General features: G+C 36.4%; 1 protein-coding gene across 2 annotated transcripts in view; it reads right to left on the bottom strand.

Annotated features, from left to right (window-relative positions):
* Positions 1-12,500: 12,500 nt before the first annotated feature.
* Positions 12,501-21,875, bottom strand: part of RERG (RAS like estrogen regulated growth inhibitor) — a 116,154-nt gene continuing 106,779 nt past the window's right edge. For both annotated transcript variants that reach the window (XM_079140404.1, XM_079140403.1), the window contains 2 exons: positions 15,794-15,867; positions 12,501-14,246 (listed from right to left, as the gene is read on the bottom strand). In XM_079140404.1, the coding sequence (XP_078996530.1) occupies positions 13,839-14,246; positions 15,794-15,867 (482 nt within the window). In that variant the 3' untranslated portion in view covers positions 12,501-13,838. The remainder of the gene's footprint in view (positions 14,247-15,793; positions 15,868-21,875) is intronic.

A 21,875-nucleotide genomic window follows, 5' to 3' on the forward strand; every position in this document is an offset into this window, starting at 1 on the left:
AATTATTGAGATATGATTTGTATTCCTGGTCATTTGTTTTTTGGCATGACTTGGTTTCTCCTTTATTTGGCTATTCCTTTAGGATAGTTCCTCCCTTTGCTGATTTGCATCATTGTTTTTCATCTCTTCCTCATGGAATATTTTGCTGAGAATGTTCTGTAATGCCTGTTGGGAGCTATGCCATGCAGACAGCGCCAGGATGGCGCCTGGCAGCCAGCCAGAGGTTGCTTTGATCACATTGGCAGTGAGGAGGTTGATTAACATAAGCACACCCAGGTGATTTGTCATTGGCCATATCCAATTAAGTCCACGCACACAACGCGTGCACAGGTGTTCCCGAGTGCTCCTGATCGTGCCTGCTCATTTTGACCTTTACCATGATTGGGCAGCTAGCTCCTCGCCTAATCTTTGCATAATTAGCGTCAGCCCTACCCTTCACCTCCTGGAAGGGATATAAGCCGGCTCTCCTCGAGCGCCGGGGTTCGAAGTTCCAGGCCCCAGGTTCCACGTTCAAGGCCCCAGGTTGGAGGTTGGAGGTTCCAGTTCGAGGTTCTAGTCCCTGGGTTTCCTGAATCTACAATAAACCATTCTGAATTATGAAGCCTCCCTCACTATTCATTTGTCTCCCACGCCAAATTGTCTCCGCTGGATGGTGTCAATGCCGGCTTTCTTTTTGTAAATTCTTTTAGCTTTTGTTTATCATGGAAGAATTTTATTTTGTCATCAAATCTGAAGGTAAGTTTTGCTGGGTATAAGATTATTGGTTGGCATCTGTTTTCTTTCAGTGCTTGAAAAATGTTGTTCCAGGTCCTAGCTTTTAGGGTCTGGGTTGAAAAATATGCTGATATCTATATTGGTTACTCCCTGAATGTAATTCGATTCTTTTCTCTTGCAGCCTTTAAAATTCTGTCTTTATTTTGTATGTTAGGTATTTTCATTATAATGTGCCTTGGTGTGAGTCTGTTGTAATTTTTTGTATTTGGAGTCCTAAAAGCCTCTTGAACTTGAACTTGATTTTCCATTTCATTCTTCAGATTTGGGAAATTTTCTGACATTATTTCATTGAATAGATCGTTCATTCTTTTGGTTTGTTTCTCTGTGCCTTTCTCAATCCCAATAATTCTTAAATTTGTCCTTTTCATAATATCCCATAATTCTTGTAGATTCTGTTCATGATTTCTTATCATCTTCTCTGTTTTGTCGACTTTGTTTTCAAGATTAAATATTTTGTCTTCAATGTCTGAGGTTCTGTCTTCCAGGTTTTCTATCCTATTGGTTATGCTTTCTATGGAGTTTTTAATTTGGTTTATTATTTCCTTCATTTCAAGGATTTCTGTTTTTTTTTTTTTTCAGTATTTCTGACTATTGAAATGATCTTTTGCTTCCTGTATTTGCTCTTTTAACTGTTGATTGGTGCAATCATTCAAAGCCTGCACTTGCTCTTTCATCTCATCATTTGCCTCTCTGATCATTTTAATTATGTACATTCTGAACTCCCTTTCTGACATTTCTTCTGCTGTGCTGTCATTGGGTTTTGTTGATATAGCATCTAGGTTTGTTTGGGACATTTTATTCCCTTGTTTTCTCATATTGGTCAGGTATCTACCCCTCTAGTAGTGAAACACTAAGATATTGCAGAGTTCTTCTATTGACTTATAGTGTCCCTGTAGATTTCTAATATCTTACCTCCTAGCCTTCAGTAGCCTGAAGGAACTTGATAATTCAGTGCTCCACAAGAAAGCTGCCCCTCTAGGGGTGGTGGCCTTCAGGTGGAGTATATTTCCTGCTAGTGGGCAGAGGTGCCTACACTTGTTGACTGATGGTCAGCCAAAGAGGAACTAGACTATGGGCTGGGGCATAGTTGGTCTGGGCCTGTGTCTCTGGTTCTTCCGCCCTGGTGGGAAAACCTCGCCCGGCAGGGAAGACTCACCTGGTGGGGAAGTTTCGCTGGGAAGCTCCCCTCTGACAAGTTCCCTTTGGTCCAGAACTACCGCCTGGGTTGGGCAGCCCTCCTCTGCGACATTCCCTGGGGTCCAGAGCTACCTCCTGGACCAAGAAGCCTCCCTCTGCACTAAAGCGTCTCACTGGGCAGCCCCTCCTCTGAGAAACTGCCTGCAGTCCTGGGGACCCTTGCTCTGCTCCTAAGCCTCTCCATGAGTGGCCCTCCTCTACAATGCTCCCGATTGTCCTGGTTCATTGCTCCAGTGGGATGAATCTCACTACGCAACTCTACTTCACAAAGTTCCCTGTATTCCAGGACTACCTCCCAGTCCGGGGAGCCTCACCCTATGGGAGAGACTCACCCAGCAGCTCTGAGTTGGACCTGAGTCTCTCAATACCTCCTCTTCTTAAATCCTGAGTCCTGGAGCAACATGAGATGCAGTCACCCTCTTGTCTGCCATCTTGAGAACCCTCGCTGCTCTGTTCTTACAGCCAGGAATCCAAGAGAGCTTGAGTGCAAGGGGTCGGGGACAACATAATCCCAAGGACACTCCTCTAGTCACCTACTTCCTCCAGCCATGCCCCATCTGCCTATAGTTACCACACATATCCATACAAATTATTAATTATCCATATGAATTATCCATTATCCATACAAATTATTAATCCCTTGAATTGATTAATCCATTGATTAGGTTATAGCTCTCATGTTCTAGTTATTTCACCTCTGAACACTCCTGCATTATCTCACACATAAGTTTTTTAGGGGACACCTCACATCTAAACCATAACAGGGGACTTAAAAATTATTGGTGTGGACTATGTGTTCACTTCAACTTGTTAAGAAATACAGTAAAGGAGATATTATATTGAACATAGATCTTGCTTATGAAAGTATTTATTTTCTAAATAGCTCTGAAATTGGACCACATGAATCATATCCTTAATAGCATTATGCCAAGACAGGCTAGGATCATTAAACAACAGTGCTAAGGTCTGGATGTAGTTTGAGTGTGTCCTCCCAAGGTTCACATGCTGGGAGTTTGGTCCTCAGTATAGTAACGTTGAAGCCATGGAACGTTTAAAAGGTGGGGCCTAATTCTAGTCTCGTGGAGTGAGTAGTTCCTAAAAGAGTGAGTGGTTTTAAATAGAGTAAACCTGTCCCTAAATCTCTGGGGCTCCCTGTTTCATGTTATCTTTCCCTTTCTCATATAATCCCATCATGATGCCATCACCATATTGTGATGTAGTTTGAAGGGCTGGTGCCATGTTCTTGCATCTCCAGAACTGTGAATTAAATAATTCTTTTTCTTTATAAAATATCCAGCCTCAGATATTGTATGATAGTAAGAGAAAATGACTAAGACAAGCAGATATTGAAAGAGAGAGAGACATACAGACACAGAGAGACACACAGAGAGAAACAAAAGTAGAAAGAGAGAGAATGGAGATAAATAAAGAGAGGGAGACTGCAGGCACAGTGCTTATTTAAAAATTCTGACTGAGATAGAGTCCTGCAATATGGGTTTTTTTGTATCCAAATTCAACTAATCAGAGTTCACATTTAAAAAGTCACACTTAAGGCAAGGCAATACCACAGATCAATTTGCTAACCTCGGATATTAAAAGTCTTAAGGAGAAGCTTATTTTAGATTCCATGGATACAAATAACTGGCTTTACTAACTGGACATTTTTAAGCTGGTGGTTTTGGCTCTGTATAGTCACAGCTAGAATCAGGGATCAAAACCAAGTCTTGATTGTGACCGAGTAGATGCTGAGATATTGAATAACTAGCAACATTTTTATCTTGGACAAAGATCACAGATTATGTGCTCCTGAATTTTAAAGTCTGGCTCTGCCATTGGGCTATAATTCTAGTGCTGGTATGGCATACCATTTTGTTCTCACTCCTTTCTGGAAAAAAGAGCAATTTTCATCCAGAAATGTATCTTGTGTCCAGGTACTGATGTCTTATATTTATGGGCAGATGCTGGTTTTATTTATTTATTTTTATTTTTTAGTTTCTAGTCACATCCTCTGAAGCTTATTTATATGGAAGATAGGACTTATAGTAACTGAACATCAGAATCATAACTCTTACACTTGCATAGTAATAGAGCAAAGTGTGGCTGAGTGCCAAGTGTCAGGGCTACAGAAACCAAAGTCAAAACAAGGCATAACTTTTCCAATTAAGTGAATGACAATCTGGTTCAAGAGAACAACAAAGGCAAATCATCATAATCCAAGTCAGAAGTCATCAGAAACTAATCTATGAGTGCAAAGGAGGAAAATAAAGGTCATGAGAAGGGTCATTTAAAAAGTGATGTTTAAGCTGAATCTTCAAGTTAGGTAGCATGCATTTTAAAAAATGTTTTTATCAGTGCATTATAGTTCTACATAATAGTGAGGTTCATTTTGACATAATCACATATAGCTTGCATTTTAATACCATCTATAGCTATTTTCTTATCCTAAAATTATGCATGTGCAAGTTATTGGGCAAACACCAAAACTAGTCTTCTATAATCTATTGCTAAACTGGCATTTTACTCTTTCAGCATTTTTTTCTTTTTATGTATGACTTTTACTTAAGATTTATCTCATAATTTGTATCCTATTATGTTTCTTAAAGAATCTCATAAGCACCGTCCAATATTTAAAATTTTTAAGTTAATATTGCAATGTTTATATAAAATGTATTTTTTTCTTTTTTAGGTGCTGGGGATTGAACCCATGGCCTTAGGCATGCAAGGTAAGCTCTCTACCAAATGAGCTACATCCCCAGACCCCTTTTCATGCTTTTTTAGTTAAACAGGTATGTGAGTATGAAATTGCAGGTGAGAAGCTTTGTTTTAAACCTAATTTCATTCCATCTCTAGGAGCTGTACAGATTACCCAGGTACTTTCATCAAATCTCCTATAACTTTAAGAACCTTGGAGCAATACTGGCTCTGGTGTGGGACTGTGAAGGTCTGTTGAGTGGCCAAAAAAATGTCACAATTTAGAGATGAGTCCACTTCTCTTAAGATTCATGTTTTTCAGAGAATAGATTTGGTATCGGTTTCTCTTTCTGTCCCTTTGGTCCTATTGCAGAAGTGGTCACAGTTTGATATCCATAATCATCACCTAGCTTCTTGCAGTACTGGTTGCCAGGTTTCACACCTGACTATTCTGAATCAGTAGTTCTGGAGTGAGACTGGGATTCAAATGTTATACAAACTTCCCAGATGACTCTTTTGAAAATGTTCCATGGACCAGATTTTGAGACACATTGCCACAGGAAATAGAGCGGCCAGTTGTGACAGAACCAAGAGGCACTCTTATGGTCCCCCAGTCCTAATCTTGGAGAAGAGAGGAAAAGATGCTTTACCTTTTAGTGTCTTCCCCAAAGGTTCTATCCAACATGGTCTCAAGAGAAAGGACTACTTATTTTATGGATTCAGTTTCTCCCCCAAGTTTTATCCTTCACTCTTTGGTAAGGACATGATCTGCCACATGCAGGAAACACCTGGCAGGTTTGCAGTGTAGTGTGTGACCTAGTTTTGTGCTAAGCAGGATTCAGAGACAGCAGTATGGTTTGTGGTTTATGGTTGGTGTCCAGTAATTACAGTTGGTGAGAAGAGTTTCATTTTGTTTTAATTGTTCATTGTGTTTTACAATCACGATCAGATCATTTAACAGCATCATATATTTCTCTAGTATAATTTATGTTCTCCACTTTAACTGTGATTTTAATGGGTTGTTTATAGCCAAAGTGGTAGCTAAGGACAGGCTGTTGATTCACTGTTAATTTATGTCAACTGGGAAGATTACCAAACAAGCATATTTCTTGTTTGTTTTTATGTCACTGTCTGTGAGAAATAGTGCTTCCCCTGCCTTGTTCTCACCTATCCATTGATTGTGTGACTCTTCTAACTAAAATAGCTTTCATTTGGTATACTGGTGACTTGGATACATAATATTTATTACTGCTATAAGTTAAAGTAATAGGACTAAGATAGCAAACTAGAGACCCACTTTTTGCAAAAAGTCAAAACAGATGTGAAATGTCCCAATCTTCTATGTAAGACATAGTTTAATAAATGTTGTGTAGCTAATTAAATCTTAATTAACTTTTTTACCTATTAAGCATCTTAATATTTTTATATTTATATTTTCCCCAAGGTCCTAATGGATTAAATGGAAAAATTAAAAAGGTGTTTACAATTCAAGTTGTAAGTAGTATCGTGGGACTTTGGGATGAAAACTAAGCAGATAAATGGAACCTGGATCCCCTTTCTCTTGAGAGAAATGAAGAAGTAGTACATGACTAATTTTGTTGTAGAATCTGAATTTATTATATGGTTGTGCTGCTAAGTACTTCATACAATGCAAATGTAGCAGTAGACAAGAATTGCTCTTAGCTGTGTATGGTGGTGCACACCTGTAATTCTAGAGACTTGGGAGGCCTGAGGCAGGAGGATGACAAGTTCAAAGCCAGCCTAAGCAATTTGGCAAAGCCCTGAACTATTTAGCTAGACCCTGTCTCAAAACAAGAAATAACAATAGGTTGTGGATGTAGCTTAGTGGTTAAGCACCCCTGGGTTCAATCCCTGGTACACTCCCCCACAAAAAAGAATTGCTCTTTAATCTACAAAATATGCCCTGGTTTTATGTTGGCACTAAAACCAAGCATGTGGCATCACTTTCTGCAGGGGATATAGTCTGGAAAATGCATTTGCAAGTTGAATTTTTGTAAAAGAAGATCATATGTTTAGTTTTCTGGAGGTATTCAATTTTTAAGGGTAATTCTCTAGTAATCTTTTTAAAAGTAAAGTTAGAAATTCTTTCTATAAATTCAAATTTTAATGGAAATAAATATTTTAAAAGAGTATTGTATATCAGGGTCAGGAGATGTAACCTAACCATTGAGAGAACTGCATCTCAATCCTGTCTTTGTTTCATTATTGTGTTGTAGAATTGAGAGAATTATATTATATGATTTCTAAGAACACTGTGACTTCTAAAATTCCAGGATTCAAATGTAAAATTTTTAGTGGCTGGATTTGTTTGAAGTAAAGGATAAAGTCTCAGTAATGGTATAATAGTCTAAAGCAGCACCAGCCAGTGCAGTAGCCACTAGTCATGCATAGCAATTGAGCACTTGAAATATGCATGACTGAAATTGAGATGTGTTGTAAGAGTGAAGTACATACTAGATTTCAAAGATTTGATGCAAACCACTGTGAAATAGCTTATGAATTAATAATTTTTGTATTTCTTATATGTTATAATGATAATATCTTGAGATAGTAGGTTAAATAAAATATACTAAAATTAATTCCTGTGTTTCTTTTATTTTCAATGCAGACATTTTAAATTTAAGTAATTTATATCTAATAATTAGTAGTCATTTAATTGTCTAATAACAGGAAATTTTAATTTCCGTCTATGGCTTATGTTATTTTGGGGGAAGCAGCACACTAAAGGGACAACACATGGAACAAAAGAAACTTCTGGAGGACCAGAGAATTCTCCATATCTGGTGTTTTTCAAGAAAAGCCTTGATGACGTAGAAGAGATTCTCTTCATTTTCTGTTGCTATACCAGAATACCTGAAACTGGGTAACTTGTAAAGCAAAGAGATTTGTTTAGCTCATAGTTTTGAGAACTGAAAACCCAAGATCAGGTGGCCCTATCTTTTCAGCCTCTAGTGAAGGCCTTCTGGCCACATCCCAATATGGCAGATGGCATCATGGTGGGTGGGAATGTGTACAAGAAATTTCATGGTTAGTCAGGGAGCAAGAGATTCAGGGAACAGATTCTACTTTTCTCTCTTTGCAATAATCACCTTTTTCAGAAACTAAACTGGGTCTCCTGAGGACAATATTAATCCCTTCTGAGGGTGTTTCCCCAAATGACCTAATTATCTTTCATTAGTTCTAACCTCTTAAAGGTTCCACCACCTCTCTACATTGCCACACAGAGGACCTAGCCTCCAGCACATGAACCTTTGATGGGAGATATACTAAAACCATATCCAAATCATAACAGAGATTCTTTGAAGATAAGATGAAAATATTATTCCCCAAAGTGTAGTTCACAGTCCTATGAGAGGCACTGTCATAGTCAAGCAAGTTTAGGTAATATGGTACTAAGCCCCTCTTACCAACTCACAACATTCATTAGCCTAGTGAAAACTCAAAGAAGTTTGAAACTTGTTTCACTTGAGTTAATCCAATCCTTTCCAAATTTATTTGAGAAAGAATCCAGTCCTCTCCCATCCTCATCTCACCACCTTTTATTTTTTAATTGTAAAAAAAAAAAAATAGTAGAAGTCTATAGACTAAAGAAAGTCACTTTGACAAATGCTGGTGAATTAGATAATCACTGATGCCCCACTTTTCTATAGGGGCAGTATAGGAACGTATCTGAGGGGTTAGATTTGCTTGCTTTGTGTATGTATGCTTCTATGTTAAAAATTCTCCTATTCTGCATAAAACGTTTTCCTTGATGTTGCTAGGCTATTTGAAATATCACCAGTTAGATGTGTTTATCTTATCATCATCCTCTGTTTTAAATCTCTAACTTGACTTATACTGCTAAGAAGGTTTATAGTTAGGGGTTCAAGAAGGGGCTACCTGAATAGATACAGAAAGACAGGTGGGGGAATGTTGAAAGGATATTTGCCCTTTCTGAAGTATTATGTTTAGTGTATTCCCCAAAGAAACATACAGTTATGTATGGACTCAATAGGCTGGCATGGACTGGCAGGGAAGCTCGGAAATGATTTACAACTTTGTTTTCCAGGGAAACTGCATTCAACATTCCAAAAAACCAATTTAGCAGTGAATGTTAGGAGCATAAATTTTAAGTTGGACACTACTGGTACAAAGAGTGACTCCAAACCTCAGGAAATAGATGCAATCAGCATTCTTTGTTTCAATGAACTATCTTGCTTTGGGTAGTAAGCACTTTACTTCCCCAAACGCAGAGAAGATGGAGAGAATGATAGAACAAAATTTCTATGATAATGTTTATAGGATCTCATAAAGCATACAGGAATATTAAGAAGCCCTCATCAAGAATTTCCCTAGGTTACAGTGAAGTTTTTAACCTTAAATATACTCCTTCACAGATTAAACCAAGTTATTATTATTTTTTTTCCAGTGCTGGGGATTGAACCCAGGGTCTTGTGCTTGTGAGGCAAGCACTCTACCGACTGAGCTATCTCCCCAGCCCCCAAGTTATTTTCTTTTCTCGTAAAACATATATAGAATAAATAGATACATAGACTTGCAAACAGCCCCAATTCAAAAAACTTCCCACACTCATCTGTAGTTTCCTAAGGAAAAAATATAATATTTTTCTTTGATTCATGGGGAATAAAATGACACATTTCATTTGTAATAGGTCTCTATTGACTGGATGTACTTCAACCTGAAGTGAAATAAAAGCAAAGAGAATTTAAATAAAACTGCTATTTTAAAGTAGAATATTGACACTTCATTAGACCAGAAAGATGCAAAATTAAAACCTATGCTTAAGCATTGAACATTTGTTTTAAGTAATTTTCAGGAGGCTTACTCATCCAAATAGTAGGTGTCCTACCAAGAGCCCTCTTCACATTGGAGCTGCCCAGCTCTGTTCAGGGACGGCTACTACCTTTCCAGTTCTACTCATTTTGTGTGTAGATTTACATTTCCACATGCCTAAAAAATCCTTTAACCTTTCTAAGAATACAAATCTGTTGGATTGATAGATCATTTTATCATAAGAAATAGTCATTATTTTGCATTTATTATTGAAAGATAGTTTCATTTGTAATAGCATTCCAAGACTTTTCCCCTATAACTGAAATAAGTTATTACAATGCCTTCTGGTTTGCATAATTTTGGGAGATAAGTCAGCCATAATTCTTATGCTTGTACCACTGAAAGTGATGTGCATGTTTTCCCTCAGGTTGTTTTTAAAACTTTCTGTTTATCACTATCTTTCAGCAATTTGATTTTGATGTACCATATTGTTTTCTTTGATTTTTTTTTTTTTTTTTTTTACTCCCTAGTGATCTTTTGAGTTTCTTGGATTTGAGGGCTTATGATTTGGAATGATTTTCAGTAATTACCTTTCAAAAAAAATTTTTGGTCCTACCATCATACTACTTCTTTTAGTTCAATTATGCATGCATTAGACTGCTTGCTTTTATCCCAGAGATGTCTAATGCTGTGTTCATTTTTGTCTTTTTAAATGTTTTCTGTTTGCTGTTTCATTTGAATAATTTCTATTGCTGTTTCTTCAAGTTGACTCATTATTTTTTCAGGGTATAATCTGATGTTCATCACACTCTGTGTATTATCATTTCAGATAGAAACAATATTTGGAACATATTTTTATCATTCATTATGTCTTTACTATGTTCATGTCTTTCCTTACTTTCTTGAACATACGGAATATATTTGTAATAGCTGTTTTATTTTCCTTCTTTGGTAATGACATCATCTGTCATTCTTAATCTGTTTCTATTGATTGACTTTTATCATACTTACGGGATATATTTTTCTGTTTCTTTGTGTGCATAGTAATTTTTGACTGGATGCCAGCCATCATAATTTTTAATCTTGTTGGGTACAGGATTTATTTTGTATACTTTTATAAATCGTGTTGGATTTTTTTTTCTAGCTTATAATCAAGTTACCTGAATTCAGTTTCATCAATTTCAGGCTTTTAAAAGCTCTGTTAATACTCAACATCTTGATTTAGACTCAAATATTAGTCTAATATTTAGACTTCTACTGTCATGTGTACTACTTGTCCATTACAAGGTCTTTTCGGTGTGGCTGGTGAACTACTCCCAGTCCCATGTATGCTTTCCCTGAAAGTTGACCTATTACTTTTCTGTGTTTCTTATTTCAACCTTGAGTAGTTTCCTCTCATCATGCATTCCTCCATATTCAAAGATTAAAGGAATACTTTTGTAAATCTCTGTGTTGAAATTCCTTCCTTCAGACATTCTATACCACAGATTTTATGACATTGGCCTCCTGAAGTTCTAATCTTTGTCTTTTTAACTCAATGAGACCACCAGGCTCTTTATGAGTATTTCCTCACAGTACTACTTTCTAGAATATGCTGCTTGGCAACTGGTGAAATCATAGGTGTTTTTCTCAGCTCTTTCCCTTCTGTCTGAGAACACAGTACTTTATTGCTTATTATTCAATGTTGGAGAACCATTGTTACATATATTTCATCTGTTTTTTTTTTCTAGTTGTTTGACAGGTAAATCTGGCCCCTATTATACCATTATAATTAGTATGATATACTTTTAACACTGAAAATAAAACCCTATCCCTATTCTTTACTATCAAATCTTGCATCACTGGCATCCATGAAAATGAGGCTCAGTTTCCAAACTACAAGTAGTGTTAAACTCTTTGTGACCTTTCTCTGTGGAGAAGCCTGGGCATGAGAGGGATAGCTAATTTATATTTGTATAATCTCATGTTCTTCTAAAATTACCAGTTGGAACTTATGCCAGTGGTTCTAGGATTTTTAACAGGTCTGGATTTGTATTCATATGTCTAGGGTAGTTGCTGGTTTTAGTGACTGTGTATTTAACTTCCTTAGTTTTTTTTACTTGAAGATGACACATAAGTATTTTACTGTCTCCCTAGGAGCTTGCTTTTAATAGGAGCTGAGTGAGCTATATTTCCAGCACACATATGAGAGAATGGAAGAGATTATGAACACAGAAGGTGACAAATTTCCAAAATAATTTTCAGTTTCCTTTCCCTTTGCATTGTCTAAATGGACATTATTAAAAATGAATCACAGTCGAGTTTTCTAATTTGGTCCTTTAATAGGTCATTGCTTACAAGAATATGAATTTTTGATATTTTATTCTTATTTCCTATTCTTTTACTCCTTTTCTTTCTCTTCTCCCCTTCTGATATCCTCTCCTTCCCCCCCTAAAAATTAAATATGTGGCCATCTAAATTCCTCTAAATTCCCACATTCACCATCACCTTTCATGTCTCCATTTCATACCCACAATATTTTTTTGCCTACAAAATTTTCACCATTTTCTTTCTTAAATTGTTCACTTATGTTCTTTAAAGTTCAGGTCTGACACCATCTAATGGACTAACTAACTTGTATTGAGTCATGTATGTGACATATATATTCCTATAACCTCATCCCTAGAACTCAAGGGTAAGAACTGGATAGTGGATAGTACTGTGGGCTATAGAGTCTGAGTCTTTGATCCTTTAAGTTCAAATCCTGGTTCTAACCACCAAATGCTGTGTACATTACTTTTTTCTCTTAAGACTATCATTAACTCTACAATTGTAATATTGTAGTACTCTCTCATAGAGTTATTGTGATGATTTGGAGAGATAATATAAAACATGCCTAAAATAACACTTACGCACTCTAAAAGTAGGAGTTATAATTATCAACAGGAATTAATTTTAAAAGTAAGGTTCACTGATTTTTCAACTCTGTAATTCAATTACTCTCTCAAGTGTCTCTGAAAGTTAAAACGTATTTCATGTTATTATTATAAGAAAAACTACCCAAATTTGAAAATTATGCTTTTTATTGTAGTCACATAAAATAAAGTCAGTTATACCAAGTTGTCCAAATACATGGTGAACTAAAGCTTCCAACACTTACAAATTTTATACATATATCTATGCATTTACAAATACATACATATGTAAAAGATATATATTTTCTTCTAAAATAAAGTGCCCAAATCTTAATATATGGGGGCATAAGAGGGAGAAAAGAGTTATAAAGCCTTGTTAATTATAGACTGTACTTTTACAATATAAGAATCTGTTTTATGCACATTTATTCAGGTATAATGGACTTAAATCATTCATTCTTTTCTGAATCTAAGTGAATTAATTTACCCAAAATGTTAAAGGAGTCATGCAGCCATCTTAATGAAACAGAGGCTTCTTTTTCTGATGTGCCTGGCTAGCACAGAGCCTTGGTTTCCCTACAGAGGGGTGGTTAATCTCTATTCCTAATTACCCTGTTGTTTGTATTGTCTTTCTGCTAAGGTGATAAACAGAGTGAGAAACAAATCAGGCATCTTTAAGTTTATCTCCTCTACATGCATGCCATGAAGTTAGAGTTTGGTGAAAAGATTGCTAATGTTTTACATCACCTTGGGCCTGGAGGAAAAGCCCTCGCAAGATGTGAATTGTGGGTCCTGCTGCCTCTGTTATTACAGATGTGTGTAAGCCAAGCAAGAAGAATCAAGGCATAATGGTCAATATGTCATTGAGAGAATCAACTCATGAATCAATCAAATTGAAATGAACTCTCTATTGCAGTGAAAAACCTTAGTGAATTCATGTTCAAGATAAGAACAAAATGAAGGGTTAAATAAAACTCGATGATTTAAGATAATTCAGAAAATCCTCACTTCAAAAAGGAACTGGAGTTCTAATCCTTGCTGCGACAGCTCAGTCATCCTTTTGGTGTTTTTACTGTGTTTTCTGCTATCTTAGACATTTATGATGATCTTTTGTAGTTTTTGACAATAAATGGAATTTAAGAATGACTCTAAAAAGACTTTAACTTATTTAAGTAATGTGGAGAAGCCTAAAAATAGCTGAATATGAGTCCAGCCATTTCTGAATTTCTGGTAGCTATATTTTCAAGCTATAGTGGAGTGGATCCTATGCAAGCTGGAAAGGGAAAAATTGTCAGCATCTAAACTGCACAAGACACTCTAAAACTCCTAACATATGGAAGGTGGAGAACAAAGAAGCCCAGACAATTCCCATAGTCAAAACAAGGAGTGGAATATTTTGTTTCATTTTCGGAAGGAAAAAAGAAGGGCAAAAGAGTGTTTCCAATTACCTGACCCACCTCTGCAGGGCCTCTGCAAGACCAGAGTGGCCTAACTACTGATTTTGGTGAGCATCTTGTTGATGGCCTGCTTGACATGTGTGGTGGAGCTGCGTCTTCTCGTCTTGCCCTGCACCATCCTCCGGCGACGCACCTCTCGACATAACTCGTAGAAGATCTCTGTGATGTTCCCTTCTCCAGTGCAGGCAGAACACTCATAGAAAGCACATGCCAATTCTGTGGCCAGCTTCTCCCCTTCTTCTGTACTCACTTGTCGGGAATGGTCCAAATCAGCTTTGTTTCCAACCAAGATTAATGTCACGTTCTTGGGCTTTTTGATCTCATCTAGAATGTTCTTCAGTGGCAGCACTTCCTCAAAACTTCCTCGGTCAGTAATGTCATAGACCAGCACAAAGCCTTCTCCCCACCGCATGTGCCCTTCCCTCTGAATGGTGTCTTCCTATAGGTAAAGAAGAACAGCAGCTGGGAAACCTGGAGGTAATCACAATGTATAGACACTGCTAATGCTGGTAATAACCCTCAATTAGTATTCTTCATATCCACTTTTGTTAAATGTCCTGGCTGTCTGCCTTTGCAAGTTTACTTTCTCAATCAGTTGGGAATAGGAACATTACTTCCTCATATCAAGATACTTCAGGAACTGAAAAGTTTCGTAGACTAAATGTCTACTTTTAATGTTTCTTGCTATATCATTACTTTTGAAATCACAACTATTAATAAATTACAGCCTGGTTGAGCATATCACTGTTGAGATTTTTCATCATGATTGAAAATTAATGAATTAATAAGTGGTTCTTATCCCAATATTTAGGTAGCAGAATTAGAGTCAAAATTTAGCAAGATGTCCCTTCCCCATTTCTTGTTTTCTTTGTGTATTTTAATCTCCTTTCTCACTGGAGACAATTAGCCTCTAGGGAAAAAAAAAAAAAGAAGGGACAGGCTTTTTGGGGTCCAACTGCAAGGTGGGCTTTTCTTTTTTTTCCCCCTATGCTAATACACCAAAGATGTCATCTTGTACCAATAATGATGGAAAGTTATTTGATGTGATTTCTTTTTTTTTTTTTTTTTTTCTTTTGTGAGGTACTGGGGATTGAACCCAGGGCCTTGTGTTTGGGAGGCAGTCACTCTGCCAACTGAGCTATATCCCCAGCCCTGATGTGATTCTTAAAGAGAGTGACCACTCCTTCATGGGATGATTGAGAAAGCATTGCCTTTAGAGGTTCAAGTGGCTTCTGGAGGCTGCACCCTTCCTCAGTTGGCTCTGGGTGTGAAGGTCAGAGCATAAGAAGGTGGTGATGAGAAGCGAATATGTAAAATTCATTTCAAGAACATTTCAAGGATTAAACTCTTTAATTCAAGTCTTGATGGTGCCATAGATTATTGACAAAGGACCATGGAAAACTTCAGTTTCTCAACTCATCCCACTAGTCACTTCTATATTTAAAACTAAACCTATCTATGAATCCTTTCATAATTTTAGATTTGACTAACCTCAAAGCAGATTTATAAAGAATATGTTACAGGAGAGAATCCCAAAATAAAGCATTTTGAAACAAACAAATTTATGTATGGCCACAGAAGTCAATATGTACTATGTCTTTCTCTTAAAGGGTTACCTTGCACATTAACATATTAAAGCCTCTGCAAGCTATCAGAAAAGGCACTTACTTAAGTTTATTTAAGCATTTCAAAACACATTTGACCATGAAAACTTACGAATACCTTGCTAAGCCACAAAACAGGTGGGAGATTCCAATCTGGACAATATATAAATATTATAGTATTTTCAAAACTTCCTCGAAGCACAAGGAAGTAAAATAAACATTATACACAGGCTGTTACAAATGTGTTACTGTATAAAATTGAAGAACGAAGATTTTAGATATGCAAAAATTAGTTGAATGAAAGTGCCTCAATTTTTGCACATATTATGCTTGTCTCTTTTTTATTTGATGCAGAAAATATTTTAGTTGAATTTCTATTCACCTGACCAGCAGTATCAAGAATCTCCATGGAAACAACTTCGTCATCAATGGTTGCTTGGTGTCGGTAGGTTGATTCTGAGGGAATGAGCAAATAAAGAAGACAAACAGTTAAATGAATGTAAGATTTAATTTGATCCTTAAAATGAGAAATCAGGCATGGAGCAGCACAGGAGACTATGCAGTCTAGGAAAGCAAAGATGAATGTGCAAGAATGTAACATCTTTGTACTCCCAGAGCTCCAGGCAGAAGTTCTAATAAGGAGCCATCACCTTTCATGGCAGAGAGTGGGGTAGCTCTCTTTGTTTCCTTGATACTCTGTCTGTTCCTCTTAAGGTTCCATTTTATTCCCCTTTGAGGTCAGTTCTCTCATGCTCTTTTCTATCTCAATAAAATGAGACCTCTACCTTCTACAATGACAGGGAGGTTTTCCACAAAATGGGTAATGATACCCCTAAATGTCCAGTTTCTGTAAAGCTCTGTTAATTTATTTTCCTAACAAGGTTACATACAAATAGAAACTAATATTTTCTTTCTAAACCTCAACCCAATAGACATTAGAGGGAGGTGGATAGATCTTACCAAATGATGTAAAACTGTGGGAAATACTTGGGACAGTAATAGGTAGTTGGGATCCAATGTTTGATGGTTGGCAAGAAACAACAACGCAAATTAGAAGAGGGCTGGGAAGCATGGAAGGGAGAAGGAATAATGCAGATTTCTCTCATTTGTGTTCCCTCTTCAAAGCAGAATACAGTAGCTGCTCAGTACCAGCTGGAGGTTGGTGAGACAAGAGTTGAGGGGTCTCCAAGCTGTGAGGGGGTGAGAGAGGTTAGCAGATGCAAGAAGACTAAGTAACGTTGAATGTGGTCCTCATCGTCACATAAGTGGAAACCAGAGGTAAAAACCAAGTTCTCTATATGAAAACTAGAACAACTGAAATAAATGATTCAATAAATGATTGGCAGCTGATGAAGATCAGGTCTAGGAATTCTCCCAGAAGGCCTCAGGAAGTGATAATAAGAAAACTGGAAGCTAAAAACTTAGTAAGTATGGACAATAGAATTAGAAGTGTCATTCTTTATAAGAACCTCAAAGAGAGAACAAAATACATAGAGATGTGGAAATATTCAAAGTTGTAATGACTAAGAATTTCCCTGGATGAGAGTCATTGAAACACTTTAGATCAAAATGACTAACAACAGAATATGTGAGAAAAAAGTTTCCAATCTAAATCCATTTCCGTGAAATGTAAAGTTAGAAATGGAAAAGAAAAATCTAAAGCAATTTAGGGAATAAAAGCTCATCACCTACAAAAGGATATGACTCAAATTTGACATTGGACATTTTAGCAGTGACACTGGATTCATGACATTTGTGACATAAAAGAAAATGACAAAACTGTACCAAAGGCAGTCCACAGTTACAAGTCTACATGATTCTAATATATCATATCAGGATGGAGGTGAAGAGACCTGAGAGGCAGGTTTGAGTAAACTAACATACTTATTTCAGAAGATAATAAAATAAAGGATAGAAAAAGTGAACTGAATACTCAACTCAATAAAGTAAAAGAGGAAAAAGAGAATAAATTTTAAAATATACAAGGAAAGAAATAAAAGACAAAATATCATGAGAGAAAAAGTATAACTATCCAATACCTTTTATGAGAAATTATTCTGACCCCGCTAGCTAATAGTACAAAAGTAACAAGAAAAAAACAAAAGAATAAGAAAATAGTAGACTCATTCTATATATGAACATAGATTCAAAAATTACAAATATTATCCAATTGAGTTCAACAGATTAAGTATATTATGATAAGATAGTATTTATTTCAGGAATGCAAATAGTGTTTAAATATTATCAATATAATTAAATAAATTAAGAAACTAAAGGAAACCAATCACATGATTGACTCTCTCAAGAAGAAAATACTTTTCCCCCTTTATCCCATTATCTATTTAGCATTTTAAAAAATATTCAGAAAACTAAGAATAAAAGGAATTCCTTGACATGAAAAATGTATATAAAAGCCCACAGCATACATAAAATAAATGGACTAAGTATACAGATTGTTTTCAAACTCTTAACCAGAAAAAGCATGTGCTATACAAAAATATAATCCAACATGAATTATTAACACTGGATAAATACAACAAGATAGGAAAAAATAAGTAAGAGACATAAGTGTAATGGGGGTGCTCACTTTACGCTTTGAGTACAAACCTTGCTCCTTGACAATGACTGTCTTATTTTAAACCTGACATGATTATTTCTTCTTTTCTTCCTCCTCTCTTTATCCCGCCCTAGCAGTGGAGGGAAAAGACTAACACTTTTCCTGTCCCAGACTAAGCTGGCATGTCCTTCACTGCCTGGAAGAATGTCACTGCCCACAAGAATAAACAAACTCCAAACCTGGGAACTGGAGCAATGGCTCTCTCAAGGACAGCTGGCTGATTCATTTTACCTACTCATAATATTTAGATCCCAGCCCTTTTATTCCTCTGTTAAAATCCCTGTGGTCCTTCTGGCAGGGAGAATCACAGCCTCTGGGACAGGAGTCCTCTGCTTCTCCTTTGCTAGCAAATCAACAAAACTTTCTCCTTTATATCAAAACTTGTCCTCATTTTTGGATTGGCAGTGGAGACAAGGACTGAGCTTTCAGTATCCTAAGGATGGGAAAAGAATTTAAAGATTATCAAGATTACAAATTTGAGGACAGTAAAGAATGAATCACTAAAATTCTTCCATATCAGCAAAAGTCACATAGGAAATATAAAGAACAACAAGCAACCATTCCCAAGAGCAATAAAATAAAAAATAATATCTAAGAAATAATAAAGAATGAACACAATTAGAAAAACTCAGAATTTTATGAAAAGACCCAAAAGATACTGGAATAAACAGGAAAATTGCCAAGAAAAATGGATGAACAACAATTTTTAAAAGATGTTAAATTTTCCCCAAAGTAACCTCAAATTTAACGCAATTCAAACTGAAAGTCCAGTCAGACTTTTTGAGAAACTAAATAAAAGCTTATCTAAAGGACATAATACAAAGTAAATAACACTACCCAAAACAGTGTGGTACTGTCAGATGTGCAAACTCACAAGGCCTTAAATAGATGCTTGTTTACATAGGAATTTAGTATGTGACTGAGGTGGCACCACAAACCACATGGGGAGAAGAATAGATTGTACCATAGATGACAACGGGAACAACCAATGAAGAATAGGTCACTCCACGGACCGCCCTGGAGAATACACTAAAAGTAAATCCAGATGGAGTAAAGATTTAAATCAACTGGATTTGAAAAGTAAACTTAAAACAATGACAAGTTAAAAGTATAAAAGCTCATACACACAAAATGATCTAAAAATAAATGAGTTGACTATATTAAATTTTTTATGTCATATGAAATAAAGTAAAAGCTGGAGAAAGTATTTGCAACATCAAAACCCAAAATTGACAAATATCTAAACTATAGAGGAGCTTTTAGGAATTAAAAATAAAAAAGATGGATGAGCAGAAAATCAATATAGGCAAAATATATGAAGAGGAAGTTTGCAGAGGAGAAAGACCAAATACATAAATGTATATAAAATGATGCTTTACGTGGTTATGTACCAGAGGGAAGCTTATAAAATTATTTTACAACCATAAGATTGGCCAAATTAGAAAGTTAGATAACGAAATGGTTGATTGAATTCTAGAGAGTTTCCATGTATCAGCAATGGGAGTATAGACTGGGGTAGCATTTTGGAGGGTAACTTTTAACAGTGTTAAACGCCCTAAGATCCAGCAACTTGCTCTTAGGCATGTGCCCCAGGGAAGTTAAAAAAATAAAACAAAACGAAACAAAAACCTGGTCCAGGTTCTTACAGCAGTGTTTCTCAAAGTGTACTGTCTGGACCAGCAAAATCAGCATCACTTAGGAATGTGTTAGAAATGCAAATTCTCAGGTTCCACAACCATACCAGTTGGGAATGGAATCCAGCAATTTGTGTTCTAACATGCCCTCCAGGTGCCTACGATACAAGCTAAAGACTGAGAACCACTGATTTAAGGCAATATTTCCCTAGAGATAGCAGGAGATCACCTTGGAGCCAACTAGGGTGTTTACCATGGACCTTAAAAATTCCACATTCTTGCTTTTATTTCTTGTGCTATGGGAGTCCTGTTAAGGAAGTCTGATCCTAAGCCAACAAGTTGAAGGTTTGGACCTACTTTTTCTTCTATAAGATGCAGGGTCTCTGGTCTGATTCCGAGGTCCTTGATCCATTGTGAGTTGAGTTTTGTGCAGGGTGAGAGATAGGGGTTTAATTTCATTCTGTTGCATATGGTTTTCCAGTTTTCCCAGCACCATTTGTTGAAGAGGCTATCTTTTCTCCATTGCATATTTTTGGCCCCTTTGTCTAGTATGATAAAATTGTATTTATTTGGGTTTGTGTCCATGTCCTCTATTCTGTACCATTGATCTACCTTTCTATTTTGGTGCCAATACCATGCTGTTTTTGTTACTATTGCTTTGTAGTAGAGTTGAAGATCTGGTATTGCGATACCCCCTGCTTCGCTCTTTCTACTGAGGATTGCTTTAGCTATTCTGGGTTTTTTATTCTTCCAGATGAATTTCATAATTGCTTGCTCTATTTCTGTAAGGTACATCATTGGGATTTTAATTGGAATTGCATTGAATCTGTATAGCACTTTAGGTAACAACTGGGATCGATTCAAACTAAAAAGCTTTCTCTCAGCAAAGGAAACTATCAGTAATGTGAAGAGAGAGCCTACAGAGTGGGAGAATATCTTTGCCACTCATACTTCAGATAGAGCGCTAATTTCCAGAATCTCTAAAGAACTCAAAAAAACTCTACACCAAGAATACAAATAATCCAATGAACAAATGGGCTAAGGAAATGAACAGACACTTCACAGAAGAAGATGTACAAGCAATCAACAAACATATGGAAAAATGCTCAACATCTCTAGTAATAAGAGAAATGCAAATCAAAACTACCCTAAGATTTCATCTCACCCCAATTAGAATGGCAATTATCAAGAACACAAGCAACAATAGGTGTTGGTGAGGATGTGGGGAAAAAGGTACACTCATACATTGCTGGTGGGGTTGCAAATTAGTGCAGCCACTCTAGAAAGCAGTATGGAGATTCCTCAGAAAGCTTGGAATGGAACCACCATTTGACCCAGCTATCCCACTCCTTGGCCTATACCCAAAGGACTTAAAATCAGCATAGTACAGAGATACAGCCATGTCAATGTTCATAGCTGCTCAATTCACCATAGCCAGATTGTGGAACAAACCTAGATGCCCTTCAGTTGATGAATGGATAAAGAAACTGTGGCATATATATACAATGGAATATTACTCTGCCATGAAGAATGATAAAATTATGGCATTTGCAGGCAAATGGATGAAATTGGAGGATATCATGCTAAGTGAAATAAGCCAATCTCAAAAAACTAAAGGACGAATGATCTCGCTGATAAGCAGATAAGGACATATCATGGGGGATAGGAGGGGTTAGTGTTAGGGTTAGGGTTAGGTTTAGGGTTAGGGATAAGGAGGGTGGTAAGAATCGAGGAAGGAAGGACTGTATAGAGGGAAAAGAGGGGTGGGAGGGGTGGGAGGGGTGGGGGGGAAGGGAAAAAAATAACAGAATGAATCAAACAACGTTGTCCTATGTAAATTTATGATTACACAAATGGTATGCCTTTACTCCATGTACAAATAGAGAAACAACATGTATCCCATTTGTTTAAATAATAAAAAAAATTCCACATTCTGTTATAAAGATTAGAAATAGAGATATACACAATAAAATTTATATAAATTTAAATCAATGGACAAAAATATATTTTTCATATGTATAATAGCACAAATTGGATATTATTTGAACAAATATTGTTCTAAATGATTTATTTATATCAATTTATTTACTTCACAAATATCTCATGAAGTATTACTATTAGCTCCATTTTAGAAGAAACCAAGTCATAACAGTAATAATTTGCTGAAGGTCACAAAGGTGGTAAGTGGTAGCAGGAAGACTGACTTTGGAGCG

Source organism: Sciurus vulgaris (genome assembly GCF_902686455.1).
Source record: "Sciurus vulgaris genome assembly, chromosome: 5".
In the NCBI taxonomy this organism is placed as follows: domain Eukaryota; kingdom Metazoa; phylum Chordata; class Mammalia; order Rodentia; family Sciuridae; genus Sciurus; species Sciurus vulgaris.